General features: G+C 44.7%; 1 protein-coding gene across 1 annotated transcript in view; it reads left to right on the top strand.

Annotated features, from left to right (window-relative positions):
- The first annotated feature begins 9,777 nt into the window (after positions 1 to 9,777).
- si:ch211-286b4.4 overlaps positions 9,778 to 20,560 on the top strand; it is a 29,089-nt gene continuing 18,306 nt past the window's right edge. Inside the window, exons 1-11 of the mRNA XM_041870787.2 lie at positions 9,778 to 9,991; positions 10,227 to 10,373; positions 12,561 to 12,753; positions 14,476 to 14,627; positions 15,906 to 16,074; positions 16,459 to 16,567; positions 18,043 to 18,179; positions 18,405 to 18,530; positions 18,828 to 19,007; positions 19,883 to 20,107; positions 20,332 to 20,458. Coding sequence (XP_041726721.2) covers positions 9,812 to 9,991; positions 10,227 to 10,373; positions 12,561 to 12,753; positions 14,476 to 14,627; positions 15,906 to 16,074; positions 16,459 to 16,567; positions 18,043 to 18,179; positions 18,405 to 18,530; positions 18,828 to 19,007; positions 19,883 to 20,107; positions 20,332 to 20,458 — 1,745 coding nt within the window. The 5' untranslated portion in view covers positions 9,778 to 9,811. The remainder of the gene's footprint in view (positions 9,992 to 10,226; positions 10,374 to 12,560; positions 12,754 to 14,475; positions 14,628 to 15,905; positions 16,075 to 16,458; positions 16,568 to 18,042; positions 18,180 to 18,404; positions 18,531 to 18,827; positions 19,008 to 19,882; positions 20,108 to 20,331; positions 20,459 to 20,560) is intronic.

The following is a 20,560-nucleotide window of genomic DNA, read 5'->3' as shown; positions in this document are numbered from 1 at the left end:
TCTTGACCAGGTTTGCACACACTGCAGCAGGGATTTTGGCCCACTCCTCCATACAGACCTTCTCCAGATCCTTCAGGTTTCGGGGCTGTCGCTGGGCAATACGGACTTTCAGCTCCCTCCAAAGATTTTCTATTGGGTTCAGGTCTGAGACTGGCTAGGCCACTCCAGGACCTTGAGATGCTTCTTACGGAGCCACTCCTTAGTTGCCCTGGCTGTGTGTTTCAGGTCGTTGTCATGCTGGAAGACCCAGCCACGACCCATCTTCAATGCTCTTACTGAGGGAAGGAGGTTGTTGGCCAAGATCTCGCGATACATGGCCCCATCCATCCTCCCCCTCAATACGGTGCAGTCGTCCTGTCCCCTTTGCAGAAAAGCATCCCCAAAGAATGATGTTTCCACCTCCATGCTTCACGGTTGGGATGGTGTTCTTGGGGTTGTACTCATCCTTCTTCTTCATCCAAACACGGCGAGTGGAGTTCAGACCAAAAAGCTCTATTTTTGTCTCATCAGACCACATGACCTTCTCCCATTCCTCCTCTGGATCATCCAGATGGTCATTGGAAAACTTCAGACGGGCCTGGACATGCGCTGGCTTGAGCAGGGGGACCTTGCGTGCGCTGCAGGATTTTAATCCATGACGGCGTAGTGTGTTACTAATGGTTTTCTTTGAGACTGTGGTCCAAGCTCTCTTCAGGTCATTGACCAGGTCCTGCCGTGTAGTTCTGGGCTGATCCCTCACCTTCCTCATGATCATTGATGCCCCACGAGGTGAGATCTTGCATGGAGCCCCAGACCGAGGGTGATTGACCATCATCTTGAACTTCTTCCATTTTCTAATAATTGCGCCAACAGTTGTTGCCTTCTCACCAAGCTGCTTGCCTATTGTCCTGTAGCCCATCCCAGCCTTGTGCAGGTCTACAATTTGATCCCTGATGTCCTTACACAGCTCTCTGGTCTTGGCCATTGTGGAGAGGTTGGAGTCTGTTTGATTGAGTGTGTGGACAGGTGTCTTTTATACAGGTAACGAGTTCAAACAGGTGCAGTTAATACAGGTAATGAGTGGAGAACAGGAGGGCTTCTTAAAGAAAAACTAACAGGTCTGTGAGAGCCGGAATTCTTACTGGTTGGTAGGTGATCAAATACTTATGTCATGCAATAAAATGCAAATGAATTACTTAAAAATCATACAATGTGATTTTCTGGATTTTTGTTTTAGATTCCGTCTCTCACAGTTTAAGTGTACCTATGATAAATATTACAGACCTCTACATGATTTGTAAGTAGGAGAACCTGCAACATCGGCAGTGTATCAAATACTTGTTCTCCCCACTGTATGTTCCCTTTATCTAATATTAGGTTTTGGTTGAAGATCTGATAACATTCAGTATCACAAATATGCAAAAGTAGAGAAAATTAGAAAGGGGGCAAATACTTTTTCATAGCACTGTAGATGACCAACAGGATCAGATATTAACCATGATGACTATAGAGGGCGCAACACTATCACGCTTCCAAATTCAAAGTCAGTTGGCTATTCATAGTCAGGTATTCAACGTTTCAAAGTAGAGTTTCAAAGTAAATAGAAACCTAGACCTGACCATCTACTTTCTAAGAAGAACATTGTCACGCCCTGGCTCTGGGGACTCTAGTATGTTGAGCCAGGGTGTGAGTTTTCATGTGTGTTGGTTCTAGTTGTTGTAATTCTATGTTGGCCAGGGTGGCTCCCAATCAGAGACGGCTGTAGCTCGTTGTCTCTGATTGGGAGTCATACTTAGGTAGCCGTTAGGCATTCATTCATTGTGGTTTCTTGTTCGTATTGGTTTGTGTTTGACCATTGACTGTCACGTCATCGTTTTGTTGTTTTTGATCATTATATTAATAAATATGTTCGCATTCAACGCTGCGCCTTGGTCCTCCTCTCTCACCGACGATCGTGACAGAAGAAACCACCAAGACTGGACCAAGCAGCGTGTCCAGGAGCCATCGCCAGGGAGATCTCTAGCAGATCTCCTTCGCCTCCTCGACTGGGTCAAGCCGGGTGAGGAAGAGAAGGGCTTGACATGGAAGCAGAAGGGCGAAAGGCTGGCGAGGGACATGGAGACCTGGTCCACGGGTAGGAGAGACGCCCAGACATTTTTTAGGGGGGGGCTAACGCCGTGGACGACGGGCCAGCAGGAGACCGCGGCAGAGCGGCCCAGCGGGTTGGCAGAGGAGGCCGCCAGGTTACGGGGGCCACTTGTCGAAGAGGGGATGGAAGGTGTAGAGGCACGGCGAGAGGTACTGGGGTGTGTTACCAGTCCGGTCCGGCCCATTCCAGATCCCTGCGTAGGACCAGTGGTGTGTGTCCCCAGTACGGTCCGGCCTGTTCCTGCTCCCCGCACCAGGCCAATGGTGCGCGTCGTCAGCCCGGCTCGGCCCGTTCCTGCTCCCCGCACCAAGTCAGTGGTGCGCTCGTCAGCCCGGCTCGGCCCGTTCCTGCTCCCCGCACCAAGTCAGTGGTGCGCTTCGTCAGCCCGGCTCGGCCCGTTCCTGCTCCCCGCACCAAGTCAGTGGTGCGCCCGTCAGCCCGGCTCGGCCCGTTCCTGCTCCCCGCACCAAGTCAGTGGTGCACTCCGGTCAGCCCGGCTCGGCCCGTTCCTGCTCCTCGCACCAAGTCAGTGGTGCGCTCGTCAGCCCGGCTCGGCCCGTTCCTGCTCCCCGCACCAAGTAAGTGGTGCGTTTGCGTCAGCCCGGTTCGGCCCGCTCCTGCTCCCCGCACCAAGTCAGGGGTGCGTTTCGTCAGCCGGCTCGGGCCGTTCCTGCTCCCCACACCAAGCCAGTGGTGTGCGTCGTCAGTCCGGCACAGCCCGTGCCTGTTCCACTGGTGCCTGGTTCAGCACGGGTCAGCTGCTTCACGCCGGAGCTAGAGCAATCCGCTCCACCAGTGTGCAGTCCAGCTCCGGTCAGCAGGGCCAGACCGGACCAGGGGTACTTTGGGGGGTTAGAGAGCGAGTGGGGATCATGCCTGGAGCCGGATCCGCCGCCAAGGCGGAGTGCCCACCCGGTCCCTCCCCTTTGGTATTTGGTTGGCGCGGTCGGAGTCCGCGCCTTTAGGGGGGGGTACTGTCACGCCCTGGCTCTGGGGACTCTAGTATGTTGAGCCAGGGTGTGAGTTTTCATGTGTGTTGGTTCTAGTTGTTGTAATTCTATGTTGGCCAGGGTGGCTCCCAATCAGAGACGGCTGTAGCTCGTTGTCTCTGATTGGGAGTCATACTTAGGTAGCCGTTAGGCATTCATTCATTGTGGTTTCTTGTTCGTATTGGTTTGTGTTTGACCATTGACTGTCACGTCATCGTTTTGTTGTTTTTGATCGTGTGATCATTATATTAATAAATATGTTCGCATTCAACGCTGCGCCTTGGTCCTCCTCTCTCACCGACGATCGTGACAAACATGTACTCTGTACGTGGCGAATAAACTTTGAATAAATGTTGAACTTGCTCTTTGGGGTGTTAGGATGGGTATCTATAAAGCCCTTTGTGAAAACTGCTGATGTAAAAAAAGGGCTTTATAAAATAATTTGTATTAATTGATTGATTTCATCCATCCTGAATCCAGGAAGGACACACATGGTTCCATGCGGAAGAGGATTCTATTGTCCCCGTGGAACAGCCAATCAGCATCCTTGTCCATCCGGGACCTATGGAAGCTTATCAGGAATGGCTGACGAATCGGAATGCTCTTTGTGTGATCCGGGGATGTACTGTAAAGGAATAGGTATATATTAGCCTCATCCCATACTGTGTCCCTAGTCTGCATCCCAAATGGCACCCTATTCCCTATGTACTGCACTACATTTGACCAGGGCCCATAGGGAATAGGGTTCCATTAGTGCAGGGTATAGCAGGCTATCATTTGGTACACAAACTGTATGTGCTCTAGCCAACTCTTCTGTCGTCCATTGTCATGCCATACAATATCATAGGAGTTAGGCTACAGCACATGTAGGGAACGATGCTTGATACAGTATATGACACTAACAGTTTATTTGAGTTCACAATCATATTTTACTTAAAACCACATCGTTTTTCTGAATATCTGTCTTTGAAGGGAGAATTTCCCCCAGTGGTCCGTGCAGTGCAGGGTTTGTGTGTTTTGGGGCCGCCTCTCAACCATCCCCCTCAGACAACATCACAGGAGCTCCATGTCCTCCTGGATTCTACTGTCCTGTTGGGAGCTCCGTACCATTGCCCTGCCCTAAAGGCACATTCAGGTACCCACTGTGTGTGATATCTACACAAAATAAAGGCAGCTATAAAAATATTGTCAGATTATATTTCATATTTACATTTTGTGTTACATTTTAATAGATTTCAGATTGTATTATTATTTCCAATATTATTGTCACTAAAACATGTATTTATAATATACATATAGTGTAAAACAGTTCTAAGTATTCCGTAACAATGTGTACCCACCTGCCAATGTAGTTAGTGCCATGATGGTAAAACTTTCCAGATCTGTAGCCTTGTTAGTTAATGTTCAGGGCGTATTTTTTCTTGCAGTGAGCAAAGTGGACTAACGGAGCCCTCCCAGTGTCGTAGATGTATTCCAGGGTTATATTGTGCAGAGCCAGGCCTTAAAGCAGTCACTGGAGCCTGTCTGCCAGGTGAGAGATTAACACCTATTTAGCATTAAGTATTGGTATTGTAGCGAATTCGGGGGGAAGCCTCGCCTGGGACTCATACCCGGGTCTAGCCAACACCTTAACCGTTAAGCCATGAGGTCCGAACCTTCATTGTGTTGCTTGATATTGCAACCGTGATATGGCATGTTCAGTGTGAGAGGTACCTACATAAGGTCGGACCTCATAACACGTTCAATTGCTTATGTAGTGCTTATGAATGCAGTATGCATGTATGAATGCATTATGCATGAGTTATGACGTTTTCATGTAGGTACCGTTCAATTGAAGTGTTACCATATATTTGTAGGTTTCTACTGTTTGGAAGGGTCCCAGAGTGCTGCCCCCATGTCAGGTGTATTTGGAGGTGTTTGCAACCCAGGCCACTACTGTGAGAGTGGTAGCAGTGTGCCTGCATCCTGCCCTGCTGGCACCCACCACAATGACACTGGAGGGAAGAAGAGAGATGACTGCAAGCCATGTCCTGATGGTAACTTAATGATCTTCAGAGAAATGTGAGCTGATGAAATGTTTAAAATTGTACGGATGCCCAATCACTCTACTACTACTACTAGTTTGTAGTGTCTGTTTAAGAAATCTGTGTCTCCTGGCTCATAGACTACTTTCAGGATAAGGAACCATCTAACATTCAGTTGTAAAATACTGAACTTATCCGTTTCGATCAGCAAATTATGACATTCGGATGTAAGTTACATAGTATAGAAAGATTTCTCTGTGAAATGTCCATACATTGTATCTCATCTGTTCACAAAAACCAAACGGCATACAGTATGTGACGTTGTTTGTGACATTGTAGGTTGGTTCCAGGACTTGGAGGGCCAGAGGGAGTGTAAGCCCTGTCCCCCTGGCTTTCACTGCCTGACCACCAACACCACTGGCAGCACCAGTGGCCCCACCACCCCTCTGCTCTGCCCAGCTGGCTATGTCTGCCCCAGAGAAAGCTCATTCAGCCAACCCTACCCCTGCCCCAAAGGCACCTACAACCCTACTATGGGTCTCACATCCCCTGGTGAGAAATAACATACTATAGTTAGGGACAGGAGTTTTTCCGGACCTAATGAGGTAGATGGTATATGTTTTTCATCACAGTCAACAACTGACCAGGAAAGACTCTTAGCCCTAGCTTTAGTCTATAACAAGTGCCCAACGGGCCCAGAGGTTTTCCTGGTCAGGTAATGCAGCAGCCAGGACAAGACTACTGGCCGTACATGTACTATCTACCTTATTTGAAATGGTAATCAGCCATAACCCTTGGAATGACTGCTTTTTTTCTTCTTTCTTTTTTACAAATAAAACAATTATGATAAAATTGCATTTTGTTGTGTCAGAGCCAATGCACACGTTTGTCTCACTGCGGTTGCAGGGGAGTGCTTGGTTTGTCCGGCGGGCCAGTTCTGTGGATCAGAGGGTCTGGTTGAGCCCACTGGACCCTGTGCTCCTGGGTTCCTCTGTGTTACCAGGGCCACAGTGCCAAACCCCGCTGACAACAGGACAGGGTCACCCTGCCCCCCTGGGGCATACTGCCAGCTAGGACTCAGAGCAGGTACAGTACAGAGGAACTCGCTTATTGTCTCTACACTCTGAGGGCCCGATTCAGACTTGAGTGAAGTAGACTTAACATGGACTTAAGTCAATTAAACATGGACTTAAGTCAACAAAAAGTCCATGGTAAGTCAACTTATCTCAAGTGTGAGTAGGACCCATAGGGCATTTGCCTTAAGATGTTTGTTGTTGTTGTTACGATAAGTACAAATGGTTACTTGCTATGTGTACATTTGTTATATGTATGGTACCAGTCAAAAGTTTGGACACACCTACTCATTCAAGTTTTTATTATTATTATTTTTTTACTATTTTCTACATTGTAGAATAATAGTGAAGACATCAAAGCTATGAAATAACACATATGGAATCATGTAGTAACCAAAAAAGTGTTAAACAAATCAAAATATATTTTAGATTTTAAATTCTTCAAAGTAGCCACCCTTTGCCTTGATGACAGCTTTGCACACTCTTGGTATTCCCTCAACCAGCTTCACCTGGAATGCTTTTCCAACAGTCTTGAAGGAGTTCCCACATATGCTGAGTGCTTGTTGGCTGCTTTTCCTTCACTCTGCCGTCCAACTCATCCCAAACCATCTCAATTGGGTTGAGGTTGGGTGATTGTGGAGGCCAGGTCATCTGATGCAGCACCCATCACTCTCCTTCTTGGTCAAATATCCTTTACACAGCCTGAAGGTGTGTTGGGTCATTGTCCTGTTGAAAAACAAATGATAGTCCCAGTAAGCCCAAACCAGATGGGATGGCGTATCGCTGCAGAATGCTGTGGTAGCCATGCTGGTTAAGTGTGCCTTGAATTCTAAATAAATCACAGACAGTGTCACCAGCAAAGCACCCCCACACCATAACGCCTCCTCCTCCATGCTTCACGGTGGGAACCACACATGTGGAGATCATCCGTTCACCTACTCTGCGTCTCACAAAGACACGGCGGTTGGAACCAAAAATCTCACATTTGGACTCATCAGACCATAGGACAGATTTCCACCAGTCTAATGTCCATTGCTCATGTTTCTTGGCCCAAGCAAGTCTCTTCTTCTTATTGGTGCCCTTTAGTAGTGGTTTCTTTGCAGCAATTCGACCATGAAGGCCTGATTCATGCAGTCTCCTCTGAACAGTTGATGTTGAGATGTGTCTGTTACTTGAACTCTGTGAAGCATTTATTTGGGCTGCAATTTCTGAGGCTGGTAACTCTAATGAACTTATCCTCTGCAGCAGAGGTAACTCTGGGTAATAAATGATTCCATGTGTGTTATTTCATAGTTTTGATGTCTTCACTATTATTCTACAATGTAGAAAATAGTAAAAATAAAGAAAAACCCTTGAATGAGTAGGTGTGTCCAAACTTTTGACTGGTACTGTATATATAAATTAGTTGGCGAGCAGAGGTGGTTCCAATTTTTCCACGATTGAAAATTATGTCCATTTGTTTGAATAAATACCAATGAAACAAACAAGTAACTCATAGGTTGGGCTCCCGAGTGGCGCAGCGGTCTAAGGCACTGCATCTCAGTGCACTATAGACCCCTGGTTCGATTCCAGGCTGTATCACAACCAGCCGTGATTGGGAGTCACATAGGGCGGCGCACAATTGGCCCAGCGTCGTCCGGGTTTGGCCGGTGTAGGCCGACATTGTAAATAAGAATTTGTTCTTAATTGACTTGCCTAGTTAAATAAAGGAAAAATAAATAAATAGGTTATCATTGTGTAATTATCATTTTACCAAGTAAAAAACTAGTCATGTCTGTACCGCTTAAATAATGTTCAACCTCATGTTAATGGTGGGAAACCCTTGTAGGTGCTTGCTCCCCTGGGTTCTTCTGTGACTGGGGCTCCAGTATTCCTGAGGAGGCCCTGTGTCCAGCAGGCTGCTTCTGTCCAGGAGGAACTAGGACCCCCCTGGCCTGTCCTGCAGGGACACACAGCTCAGTGACAGGCAACAGTCACCAGAACAACTGTACAACATGTCCTGATGGCTACTACTGTCAGGGTGGGTGAGATGGTTGGATTTCTACTTCAAACATGATTATCAGTGTCATTTTAAAACCTTAAGATCAGTAATTAGTTTAACATTTAATTATATCTGATGATTTATTTCATGTCAGTTAAATTATTTTGATAAACAATATATTACATAATTCCTATTAACTGTGGTATTTCCACCAGGTTTGGGGCCATGTAATTCCAGTTTAAATACTATATTTTGCATTGGACATAGAATTTTGGTTGAAATTGACCCCAACTCTTCCACTCTGTGGTGGAATTCCCAAACACTTCCACTCCATACATTAGCAAGATTCTGTGTAATGTTTCTCATGTCATGTGTGGAGCAGGAGAAGGGGTGGTGCATCCAGTGCTCTGTCCTCTTGGTCACTACTGTCCTCCTGGGTTGGCCGTGGGTGTGAGGTTCCCTTGTCCCCCTGGCACAGTGCAGAGCAAGCCTGGAGCCTCCAGCCTGGACCACTGTCTGCCATGCCCTGCAGGTCAGGCTTACACAGATATACAGTATGCATTATCACCGATTAGGGTTTCAACATTCCGGTAAAACATATTTTTCGCGTTTCAAATGACATAATCTTATACCCTATCTAATGCACTTCTTTTGACCAGAGCCAACGTAGTGCACTATATGGGGGAATAGGGTATCATTTGAAATGTACTGTCGTATGTCCACAGGGATGTTCTGTGCCCTCCCTGGGCTCTCCCATACAACGGGGCCTTGCCAGGCAGGATACCACTGTCCTCCTGGTGCCATCACACCCAATGCTACTGAATACGAGGTACCTTTGTAGTAATATTGAATGAGGATGCACAAACAGCGGTCGTTATCTTTTGATATGTTTACTCTTTCTGTGCATGTCATACACAAGTACCCTACAAGGGACATTTTACCACACCTTTACCATAAAACATCACAACTCCCCACAATGTGATGGAGTTTATCAAAATCAAACCGTACACAAGGAATTCATGTTTCTTCATTGTGTTGTTTTCCAGCGGAATTCCACCAGTAATAATCTGTGCCCCCGTGGCCACTACTGTCCAGCTGGCACTGGCTACCCTCTTCCGTGCCCACTGGGCTCTCTCTCCAGCTCCCTGGGACTGAGGGGCGTAGAGGAGTGCCAGCCTTGCCCCCCTGGGCACTTCTGTGACAGGCCTGCGCTGGCGCTGACCTCGGACGCCGTCCCGTGTAGCGCTGGGTAATATAAACACATGCTGCTCGTCTCCTAATGAGGAGCCCTCGGCTAATGCCTGACCAAAATGCATCTAAAACTGATACAATTTATGTAGTTCATCTGGCAGTATCTCTCTATCTCAACTGACCTGGAAACAGCGGAAAGGAAACGACTTAGAAAATGCTCACTGACTTTCTGTTCCTCTTGTGCTCATTGCTGTTAGAGAAATGAACAAAACAGACTCAAATCAGCCAATCAAGAGATACAGATTGAGATAAGCATTTCCTGTCTATCTATTGTATATATCTACACTGTACAGTTTGTGGTTGACTCTTTCTCTCCTTATCTAGGTATGTGTGTCTAGGGGGTAGCTCCAGTGCCCACCCCTCTGATGGTCTCCATGGTTACCTGTGCCCCACAGGGCATCGCTGTCCTGTTGGCACAGCTTCAGAGGTACCCTGTGAGCCTGGCACCTACAGTCCTGCCCCTGGCGCTGCACACTGCCTCACCTGCCCTAATGGCACCATGTGTCCCTCCTCTGCCACCCAAGAGCCCTCTCTCTGCCCTGCTGGTGATTATAAAAATTATATCATAATATTATAGAATGTAATATAACTATTACTTCTCAAATTAAATGTAGAAATTGCGTCTTAATGGGAATTAATGAATTTCAATACATTTCAATATAATTCATATTATATACAACACATTTTATTGCCAGTTACTTTATAGATTCACTAGTATACTGTAAGTGAATGCACTTATTCACAGCAGGCATTTTCCGCTTCTCTCCTTTTCCCACCCAGGTCATTTCTGTCCTGCCGGGTGTGTGTTACCTCTGCCCTGTCCTGTTGGGACCCTCAGTGAACAGACAGGAGCCCCCTCCCCCTCTGCATGCAGGCCCTGCCCCTCTGGGCTCTACTGCAGCTTGCCTGGCACCTCACTACCACAAGGTCTAGTCAGAGAATACAATAGCAAAGAATAGATCTGTAGTAACAGTACTACACTCTTAGAAAAAAAGGTACTATCTAGAACCTAAAAGGGTTCTTTGGCTTTCTCCATTAGAGAACCCTATTTTGGTTCCAGATAGAATCATTTTTGGTTCCAGGTAGAACCCTTTTCGGTTCCATGTAGAACCCTTTCCACAGAGTGTTCTACATGGAACCCAAAAGGGTTCTGCCTGTAACCAAAAAGGATTCTATCTGGAACCAAAAAGGGTTCTCCTATGGGGACAGCTGAAGAACCCTTTTGGAATCCTTTTTTGTTAGTGTGTATATACTGCGCAGGGTTCAATTCCTGACTCTACTGTCTGTTGTGGATGAAACATCTGACCGATTGCTTGGCTGATAGTTATTGTCACCCACAATGAAATTGGGGGGTACTATGGATCTGTCTCCACCGCCCGTTCGTACGTACGTACGTTAATACGTACAGTGCATTCGGAAAGTATTCAGACCCCTTCCCCTTTTCCACATTTTGTTACATTACAGCCTTATTCTAAAATGGATTAAATCGTTTTTTTTCACTCATCAATCTATACACAATTACCCCATAATGACAAAACACAAACATACCTTATTTTTTGTTTGTTTTTGCTTTGTCATTATGGGGTATTATGTGTAGATTGATGAGGCAAAAAAACAATTTAATACATTTTAGAATAAGGCCGTAACATAACAAAATGTGGAATAAGTCTAGGGGTCTGAATATTTTCCAAATGCACTGTACGCTATATTTCAGACATCACTGGCCCGATTTTGACAAACAAATTGAGGCTGTTCTGAGGGCAAAAGGGGGTGCAACTCAATATTAGGAAGGTATTCCTAATGTTTTGTACACTCAGTGTATATACATCTCCTCATGAGCAACAAGTTTCCCATGAGGACCTATAAGCTCAACCCATTACATTTTCCCCAATCAGAATTTGAACAAACATATCTCCTGTTTGAGCTACGGTCATGAAAATGTGTAGCTATATGCATCTCCTCACGAGAAACCAGTTTCCCATAAGGATCTATAAGCTCCGCCCATTCACAAAAGGTGAACATTTTGGCACTGTAATTCTGTATGGAATCTGTCTCCGTATGTTCGTACATACACTACGTGACCAAAGGTATGTGGACACCTGCTCGTCGAACATCCAAAATCATGTGCTTTAATATGGAGTTGGACCCCCCTTTTCTGCTATAACTGCCCCCACTCTTCTGGGAAGGCTTTCCACTAGATGTTGGAACATTGCTGCGATCAGGCAATGATGTTGGGCGATTAGGCCTGGCTTGCAGTCTGCGTTCCAATTCATCCCTAAGGTGTTCGATGGGGTTGAGGATAGGGCTCTGTGCAGGCCAGTCAAGTTCTTCCACACCGATCTCGACAAACCATTCTGTATGGACCTCGCTTTGTGCATGGGGGCATTGTCATGCTGAAACAGGAAAGGGCCTTCCCCAAACTGTTGCCATCAAAGTTGGAAGCACAGAATCGTCTAGAATGCCATTGTATGCTGTAGCGTTAAGATTTCCCTTCACTGGAACGAAGGTGCCTAGCCCGAATCATGAAAAACAGCCCCAGACCATTATTCCTCCTCCACCAAACTTTAAAACCGGCGAGCTTTACACCACTCCAGCCGACGCTTGGCATTGCTCATGGTGATCTTAGGCTTATGTTCAGCTGCTCGGCCATGGAAACCCATATCATGAAGCTCCTGATGAACAGTTGCTTCCAGAGGCAGTTTGGAACTTGGTAGTGAGTGTTGCAACCGACTGTCAGCAACGGTATGGCTGAAATAGCCAAATCCACTAATTTGAAGGGGTGTCCACATACTTCTGTATATATACAGTAGTGTACTTTTGTAAGTTAGTCACTCGCGATATTTCAGACACCACTGGGCCAATTTTGACGAAACTTGGGTGAATGATGCGTCTTGCCATGGAGATCCGACATTTTACAAAATTATAGTGATTGGCCCAAGGGGGGGACGACGACATCTTTACTGTTGCCTTGTTTAATATTAAATCTGAATTTCTTGCACCGATTACCATTGACTAGATGTTATGCAAGGAACCAAGCAGGAGAAGCAGATTGGATAGAGTATAAAAGCAAACAGGTTGGTGTGATTGTGATGTGTGTTTGGTTGTTGTTACCAGGCCAGTGCCAGCAGGGCTACTTCTGCCAGCGTGGAGCACCAGGTCCAGCTCCCCAGAGCTCAGCCATCTTTCCCAGGAATGGGCCCTGCCCTGTGGGCCACTATTGCCTGTCTGGGACCCTCTCCCCACTGCCGTGTCCTGCAGGCAGCATCCGAAACCACACTGGTACTTAGAGATACACTACCAGTCAAAAGTTTGGACACACTTAATCATTCAAGGGCTTTTCTTTATTTTTACTATTTTTTACATTGTAGAATAATAGTGAAGACATCAAAACTATGAAATAACACATATGTACTCATGTAGTAACCAAAAAAGTATTAAACAAATCAAAATATATTTTATATTTGCGATTCTTCAAATAGCAACCTTTTGCCTTGATGACAGCTTTGCACACTCTTGGCATTCTCTCAACCAGCTTCATGAGGTAGTCACCTGGAATGCATTTCAATTAACAGGTGTGCCTTCTTAAAAGTTAATTTGTGGAATTTATTTCCTTCTTAATGCGTTTGAGCCAATCAGTTGTGTTGTGACAAGGTAGTCGGGGTATACAGAAGATAGCCCTATTTGGTAAAAGACCAAGTCCATATTTGAGCAAGAACAGCTCAAATAAGCAAAGAGAAATGACAGTCCATCATTACTTTAAGACATGAAGGTCAGTCAATAAGGAACATTTCAAGAACTTTGAAAGTTTCTTGAAGTGCAGTCGCAAAAACCATCAAGCCCTATGATGAAACTGTCTCTCATGAGGACCACCACAGGAATGGGAGACCCAGAGTTACCTCTGCTGTAGAGATAAGTTCATTACAGTTACCAGCCTCAGAAATTGCAGCCCAAATAAATGCTTCACAGAGTTCAAGTCACAGACACATCTCAAGATCAACTGTTCAGAGGGAATTGTGTGAATCAGGCCTTCATGGTCAATTGCTTAAAAAAAAAACACTACTAAAGGACACCAACACCTCCAGGCTGAGTAAGGGCTATTTTACCAAGAAGGAGAGTGATGGAGTGCTGCATCAGATGACCTGGCCTCCACAATCCCCTGACCTCCACAATCCCCTGACCTCAACCCAATTGAGATGGTTTGGGATGAGTCGAACGGCAGAGTGAAGGAAAAGCAGCCAAAAAGTGCTCAGCATATGTAGGAACACCTTCACGACTGTTGGAAAAGCATTCCAGGTGAAGCTGGTTGAGAGAATGCCAAGAGTGTGCAAAGCTGTCATCAAGGCAAAGGGTGGCTATTTGAAGAATCTCAAATATAAAATATATTTTGATTTGTTTAACACTTTTTTGGTTACTACATGATTCCATATGTTATTTCATAGTTGTGATGTCTTCACTATTATTCTACAATGTAGAAAATAGTAAAAATAAAGAAAAACCCTTGAATGAGTAGGTGTGTCCAAACTTTTGACTGGTACTGTACATCAACATGATAAGGATACTTGCTGAGATTCAAGCCAACACAGATTAACGACCTGTGTACTACGATTGACTTTTAAAGGTGATTTATGCTTGAGCTGACATCCACGGTGACACAATCTCGGGGATCATCTGGGAATTGCCTTTAAAGGTTAATCGCAGTGTGCAGGTTGTTAATCTGCGTTGGTTTGAATCCTGGCCTTAGTGTTGTTTTTCTTGTATTAGATACAGTCGACTCCTGATAACTGCATATTGGTTTAGTGTAAACTACGAAGTGCCGTTACAAATCAGATACATACCTTTTTTTTGTTACTCACTCCTGATATCGGCATGTTCTGCTTTAGTGCTAAATGGCATGCATTTATCAGGAGTCAACAGTGTTCTGAATGCTCATTAGCTCATGGCAGCACAATGCCTTGATTCAAAGATGTGATCTGAATAATGCTAAATTAATGTAAGAGTCTGAATTTCTTTTGTTACTGTTATCCAACAGGTGGGTTATCCATAGACAGCTGCTCCCCCTGTCCCCCCGGACACTACTGTTCCATTGAGGGCCTGGCCTCCCCCAGTGGCCTGTGTGCTGCTGGCTTCTACTGCCCATTTGACTTCTCCTCCACCACGCCCTATGCCTTCCTCTGCCCTAAGGTGAGCCCTGTCCTGCTCGCCTCACTCCTGTCCAATTGGACTACAGTAGAACATCAAAGTTTTGAACCTCGAAATGTACGGACTGACTGGTCAAAGGAATGGTCAATATCAAACCGGGACATGTATAACATATTTTCTATTATGGTTTGATGTGATTTTTGACATTGCAGTGTTCTGAACGACTACAATTCCCGACGTGTTTGTATCTCTGAGGTCCTATAGTAATGAATAATAATGGTAATCGATAGGATTTATTTATGACTTTTCCAAGGGATCAAATGAATTTTTTGTAGACAGTTCTAGAAACAGGGGTAGATGGATGAGGAGGAGAGAGTAAGAGTGATGGACGCGGGGGCAACCCCAGTCTCCGGGTTCGATTGTGCTACCACTCAATCACATCCTCTGCACCAAATCAATTTGATGAACTTAGCTCATCCGTTTAAAATGTACAACACCCACCAGAGAGAATCCCAAATTGCTCCCTAATCCTCCATTTGGCCTAACCCTTCAATGTTTATAAATCTGTAAGGAACAATATGGTGATTCGCAGATTAAAACCCCATCAAAATACACTGAGTGTATAAAATATTAGGAACTTCCCAATATTGAGTTGCACCCCCTTTTGCCCTCAGAACAGCCTCAATTTGTCTGAATGGCATACATACACAATCCATGTCTCAATTGTCACAATGCTTAAAAATCCTTCTTTAACCTGTCGCATCTACACTAATTGAAGTGGATTCAACAAGTGACATCAATAAGGGATCATAGCTTTCACCTGGATTCACCTGGTCAGTCTATATCATGGATAGAGCAGGTGTTCCTAATGTTTTGTACACTCAGTGTATGTTGATGAATGCCGTGTTTGTGGTGACTTACAATTTCAATAAATGGCAGACTGTCGGCCACACTCGATACACTAAACTTTTTTCATAACCTGTAGTTAGACAGATAGAGAGTTGTTTTGCCTTCATCTACTTGATTGGTAGGAAAACAGTGACGAACATAACACTGCTGGGAGGAATGTACTTGAAATGTAACATCCAATCAAAATGTAGCCACTGGAAGCCAGCGTGCCATTCTAGCCATTTCGGCTATTACAAAATTCTCCAGACCTCCAAAGGAGTGGCGTGACAACAATGTGATTTGAAGGTATGGCTACGTGAGACTATACCTTTCCAGATCCTTCAGATCTGCAAACACTGAAGGGTTAGGGCTAAGAGAAGGTTTAGGGAGCGATTTGGGACCGGCTCTGAGACTACTGAAATGTCTACCCAGGGTCACTACTGTCCAGAGGGCTCTCCCCTGGCCCTGCCCTGTCCTACAGGAGAGTACCAGCCCAACCCAGGCTCTGACTCCTGCATCCCCTGCCGCCCTGGCTTCTACTGTGAGGAGGCTATTGTTGGAGACCCCTGGCCCTGCCCCCCTCACTCCTTCTGCCCTGCAGGTACACAGATATTGGTTATATGTAGGGCCAGGAGTTTTTCCTGACTATATGATCATACCAGGAAAAACTCTTGGACCTAGATATGAACCCAAGGACTCTGAATTAACTTTGGCAAGGGTTCAATATTACAAGAGTTCAGTTTTTCCTTGTCAGGTCTCAGGATCAGGAGGGACTCTAGGAATTAGTTATACACACCAATATTAAGTTAACTCATCTGGCCCATATCTACCAGATTCCAAATCCGAAAACGTTATTACCATGCAACAAGTGTTACTAGGAATTGATTTAGGTGTGTAGGCCTACACAGAACAAAAACATCAACATCAGCTGCAAAAATGCAACCTTATCATACTGTCATACTGTTTGCACCTTTGTCTTTACCAGCCACAATGGTTCCCCAGCCGTGCCCCAACGGTACGTTCACCCCTGCTGACCTAGAGGGGTTACAGGAAGAGCGGGAGTGTCTGCCCTGCCTCCCAGGGAGGTTCTGCAGGTACGGTAACAGAACACTCTCTTCTCATTAACACCTCACTCTACAGTCACACACTAAACTCTCAGTTACGTACCAAATAAGAAAGGCCCTCAAGCATGTGTGGTTCAGGGATTATGGTTCAAGAGGGCCAATTAGCATATTATTATATTCTAACTGTCTAATAAATACATTTCATATACAGTATGCTATCGGCAGTGGTGGAAAAAGTACTCAATTGTCATACTTAAGTAAAAGTAAGGATACCTTAATAGAAAATGACTTAAGTGAAAGTCACCCAGTAAAATAATACTTGAGTAAAAGTCTAAAAGCATCTGGTTTTAAATATACTTAAGTGCAGTGGTGGGAAATATACTAAATTGTCATACTTGAGTACAAGTAAAAAGTAAATGCTATACATCAAATTCCTTACATTAAGTAAATCAGATGGCATGATTGTTTTTTATTTTATTTTTTATTTACGGATAGCCAAGGGCACATTCAGACATAATTGACAAATGCAGTATTTGTGTTTAGTAAGTCCGCCAGATCAGAGGCAGTAGGTATGATAACGCGTTATATTAATAGGTGCGTAAATTGGACCATAATTCTGTCCTGCCTGAGCATTCGAAATGTAACTAATACTTTTGGGTGTACGGGAAAATGTATGGGAGTAAAAAATACAGATTTTCTTTAGGAATGTAGTAAAAGTAAAAGTAGACAAAAATATAAATAGTAAAGTACAGATACCCCAAAACACTACTTAAGTAGTACTTCAAAGTATTTTTACTTAGTTACTTTACACCACTGGCTATCAGTAGAATACTCATTTGGTGGTGTTTATGAAGGTCTTAGGTAACATTAGAATACAAAAAAACATACAAAACCAACTAATAGCATTTTCATTAATTTATGTTACTGAAGGCTATATGTAAAAAAAAAACACTAAAACACCACAATCACAAAGAAATCCATTAGTATTTTGTTTTGGTAGGTCTTAAGAAACATTATGGAAATAAGAAAATGTATTTAAAAATAACAGAATAGCATATTTTAAGTTGTATTATGTTACTAGTCTTTGCTTAGTAGCCTGAGCAATGTTGCCACGAGTGCTTACGTGGAACGCATCGACAGCACGGTTATTCTTGGAAAAGGGTATATTTTGAAATAGAGCTGAATTTTGAGTTATTTGACTGTGTTTGGGAAACCGGCCCTTCATGTATAGTAATGAACTGCTTGTTTGACGGCAGACGCAAAGCATATTTTCCCCAAAGGGATTCAATTAACTTAATTCAAAGTCATAGGTAAGGTTGTGGGAAGATCCTCTGTGCCACAAAGCGTCTCAGAGTAGGAGCGCTGATCTAGGATTAGTTTAGCCTTTTAGATCATAATGAATAAGATTTATATGGACAGATCCTAGATCAGCATTCCTACTCTGAGATGCTTTGTGGATACGGACCCTAGTCATTAATAATGTACTGTAACTATTCTAACTGTAGGGCTGGTAAGATACAGGGCCGTTGTGCAGCAGGGTATCTGTGTATGTCCGGCAGCTCTGAGTTCACACCACAGGGTCCTCACTCCAACTGGAGCCAGTGTGAATGGGGGATGCAGTGTGCCGGCCCCTGTCCAGCAGGTGGGTCACTTTTTATGAGTCGTTCAAAAACAGGATAACATACAATGTTTTATTTCAAAGTCCAAGATTACAGGGGCGACATTTATTGGCCGTTTATTGGATATGAGAGATTTTGGATTATGATTTTGGAGTTCCTGTGTTCGATGTTTGTTGTTACATTACTTGGTCATACAGGTCTGAGTATCGATTTTAATGTGTAATGATTGGGAGTCTTTGTTGTCTCAGGATTCTACTGCCCAGAAGGTTCAGAGAAGCCTGAAATCTGCCCTGAAAACACTATCAGAGTTTCACCTGGAGCAGCCAATATCCACGATTGTCTGCCATGTCCACCACAGCACTGGTGCAAAAAAGGTAATTATAACACCTAATAATAATGATGCCTTATGATGCTTATTCCTTCTTCCCATTTTAATCAAAACATTGGAATTCAAAGACATGAGACTATGAGACACTAGACCTAGGTTCAAATAATATTTGAGATCTTTCAACTACTTTTGGGACTTTTATATTGGTTCCATTGCAACATGCAGCTCAATCTAGCACAGTTAAATAATTTTAAATGATTTCAAATAGTATTTGAACCCACATCTGTGAGACACCATTAGTATTTAGTCCACATTTTTAGAATTCCATTGAACTCTTCTACAGGTGACCCTGTCCTGCATCTGTGTCCTTCTGGTCACTACTGTGATGGGGTGGCTGGTGGTGACTACGAGGGAGGGACTGGACCCAGGGAATGTCCATTATTCACCTACAGATCCACCCCCGGGGCAGCCAGCAAGGGGGACTGCCACCCCTGTCCTCCTGGATCCTATTGTAACTCTACAGGTCAGACTGAAACCCCTTAGACTTCAATATCTTACAATACTATTACTGTGCCATTGGGGCGGCAGGAAGCCTACATTTACATTTTAGTCTTTTATCTTATCCAGAGCGACTTACAGGAGCAATTAGGGTTAAGTGCCTTGCTCAAGGGCACATCGACAGATTTTTCACCTAGTCGGCGCGGGGATTAGAACCAGCGACCTTTCGGTTACTGGGACAATGCTCTTAACCACTAAGCTACCTGCCGCCTAGAGGTTAGAAAAGCGGGCTAGCATCCGGAGGGTTGCCGGTTGGACAGGGAAAAAATGTCTGAGCGGGAAAGAATGTCTAACAAGGAAAACATTTGTCAGGGCAAATGTCTGACAGGGGAAAAAATCTGGTCCTACATGGCATCTCCTGCCATTTTGCCTTGAGCAAGCCACTGAAACCCTAAACTGCTCAATGGGCGCCATAGTGTGGTTGCCCTGCTCCAACCTCACCAACCTCTGCATGTGTATGTATTTCGGAGGGGTTGGAGTAAAGCAGAAGACAAGTTTCTGTTAGACACAATAATGCATTCTTATTTCATTGATTCTGAAGTTCCTTCGTGAAAGACAACATTCGTTTATGTCCTGAAATAGGAGAGCAGAGGTGGGTAATGAGCTATAATAAGGGGAATCTGAAACACATTTTCCTGAGGCAAGACAAATGAGTACCCTGTGGATTTACACATAACTAAAGTAATCCATTAACTTTCCTTGACAAACCGCATACTATTAGAACTACAATTATCTTCCAACCCCATTGATTTGCATTTTAATAAAGCTGTAATGTAATCATTAGGCTCAAATCACCAGCAGACTTTTACAGTGCTTGCTCTCCCTGGGTTGTTTTTTCAGGTATTACAGATTACTCTGGCTACCCCTGTCCCCCGGGCTACTGGTGCAGTGGCACTGGTCTACCCATCCTATGCCCGGCGGGTACCATGAGGCCCCTGCCAGGGGCAGCAGCTGCCAGTCAGTGTGAGCCGTGTGCAGGGGGCACCTACTGCCCAGACCCCATGTCCACAGGGCAGCCCAACATTGCTGGAATCTCCTGTAGAGCCTCGTACCAGTGTCCCCCTGGTAGGTGAGGATGTATGGAGGAATAGTATGTCTTAGGGCCAGGAGTTTTTCCTGACCATGTGGGACCTGACTTGGAAAAACTCCAGGCCAAACAACCTGACAAAGGAAAAACCTAGGCCCTAATAATTATGAGGGCTCCGAGTTTTTCCTGATCTAGTAATTGTGTGTGTGTGTGTGTGTGTGTGTGTGTTGTGCGTGTGTGTGCGTGCATGTATGTTGGTCAGGTGCGGTCTCAGAGAGGCTGTGTAAGGCTGGCTCCTACTGTGGGCCCCAGACTGCAGAGCCTGAAATTTGTCCTGAAGGCTACCTCTGTCCAGAGGGATCTCACACTTACAACACACCAAACCAAGTGTGAGTAGGCCTAACTCAAAAGTGATACTTACCCCAGTTCATAGGCATATTCATTATGGTCCTTAACATGACAAGAAACAGTAACATTTATATTAAATCTAA

This window comes from Coregonus clupeaformis, chromosome 5 (assembly GCF_020615455.1).
Source record: "Coregonus clupeaformis isolate EN_2021a chromosome 5, ASM2061545v1, whole genome shotgun sequence".
NCBI classification, from domain to species: domain Eukaryota; kingdom Metazoa; phylum Chordata; class Actinopteri; order Salmoniformes; family Salmonidae; genus Coregonus; species Coregonus clupeaformis.
This window is presented reverse-complemented; position numbering and strand designations above follow the sequence as displayed.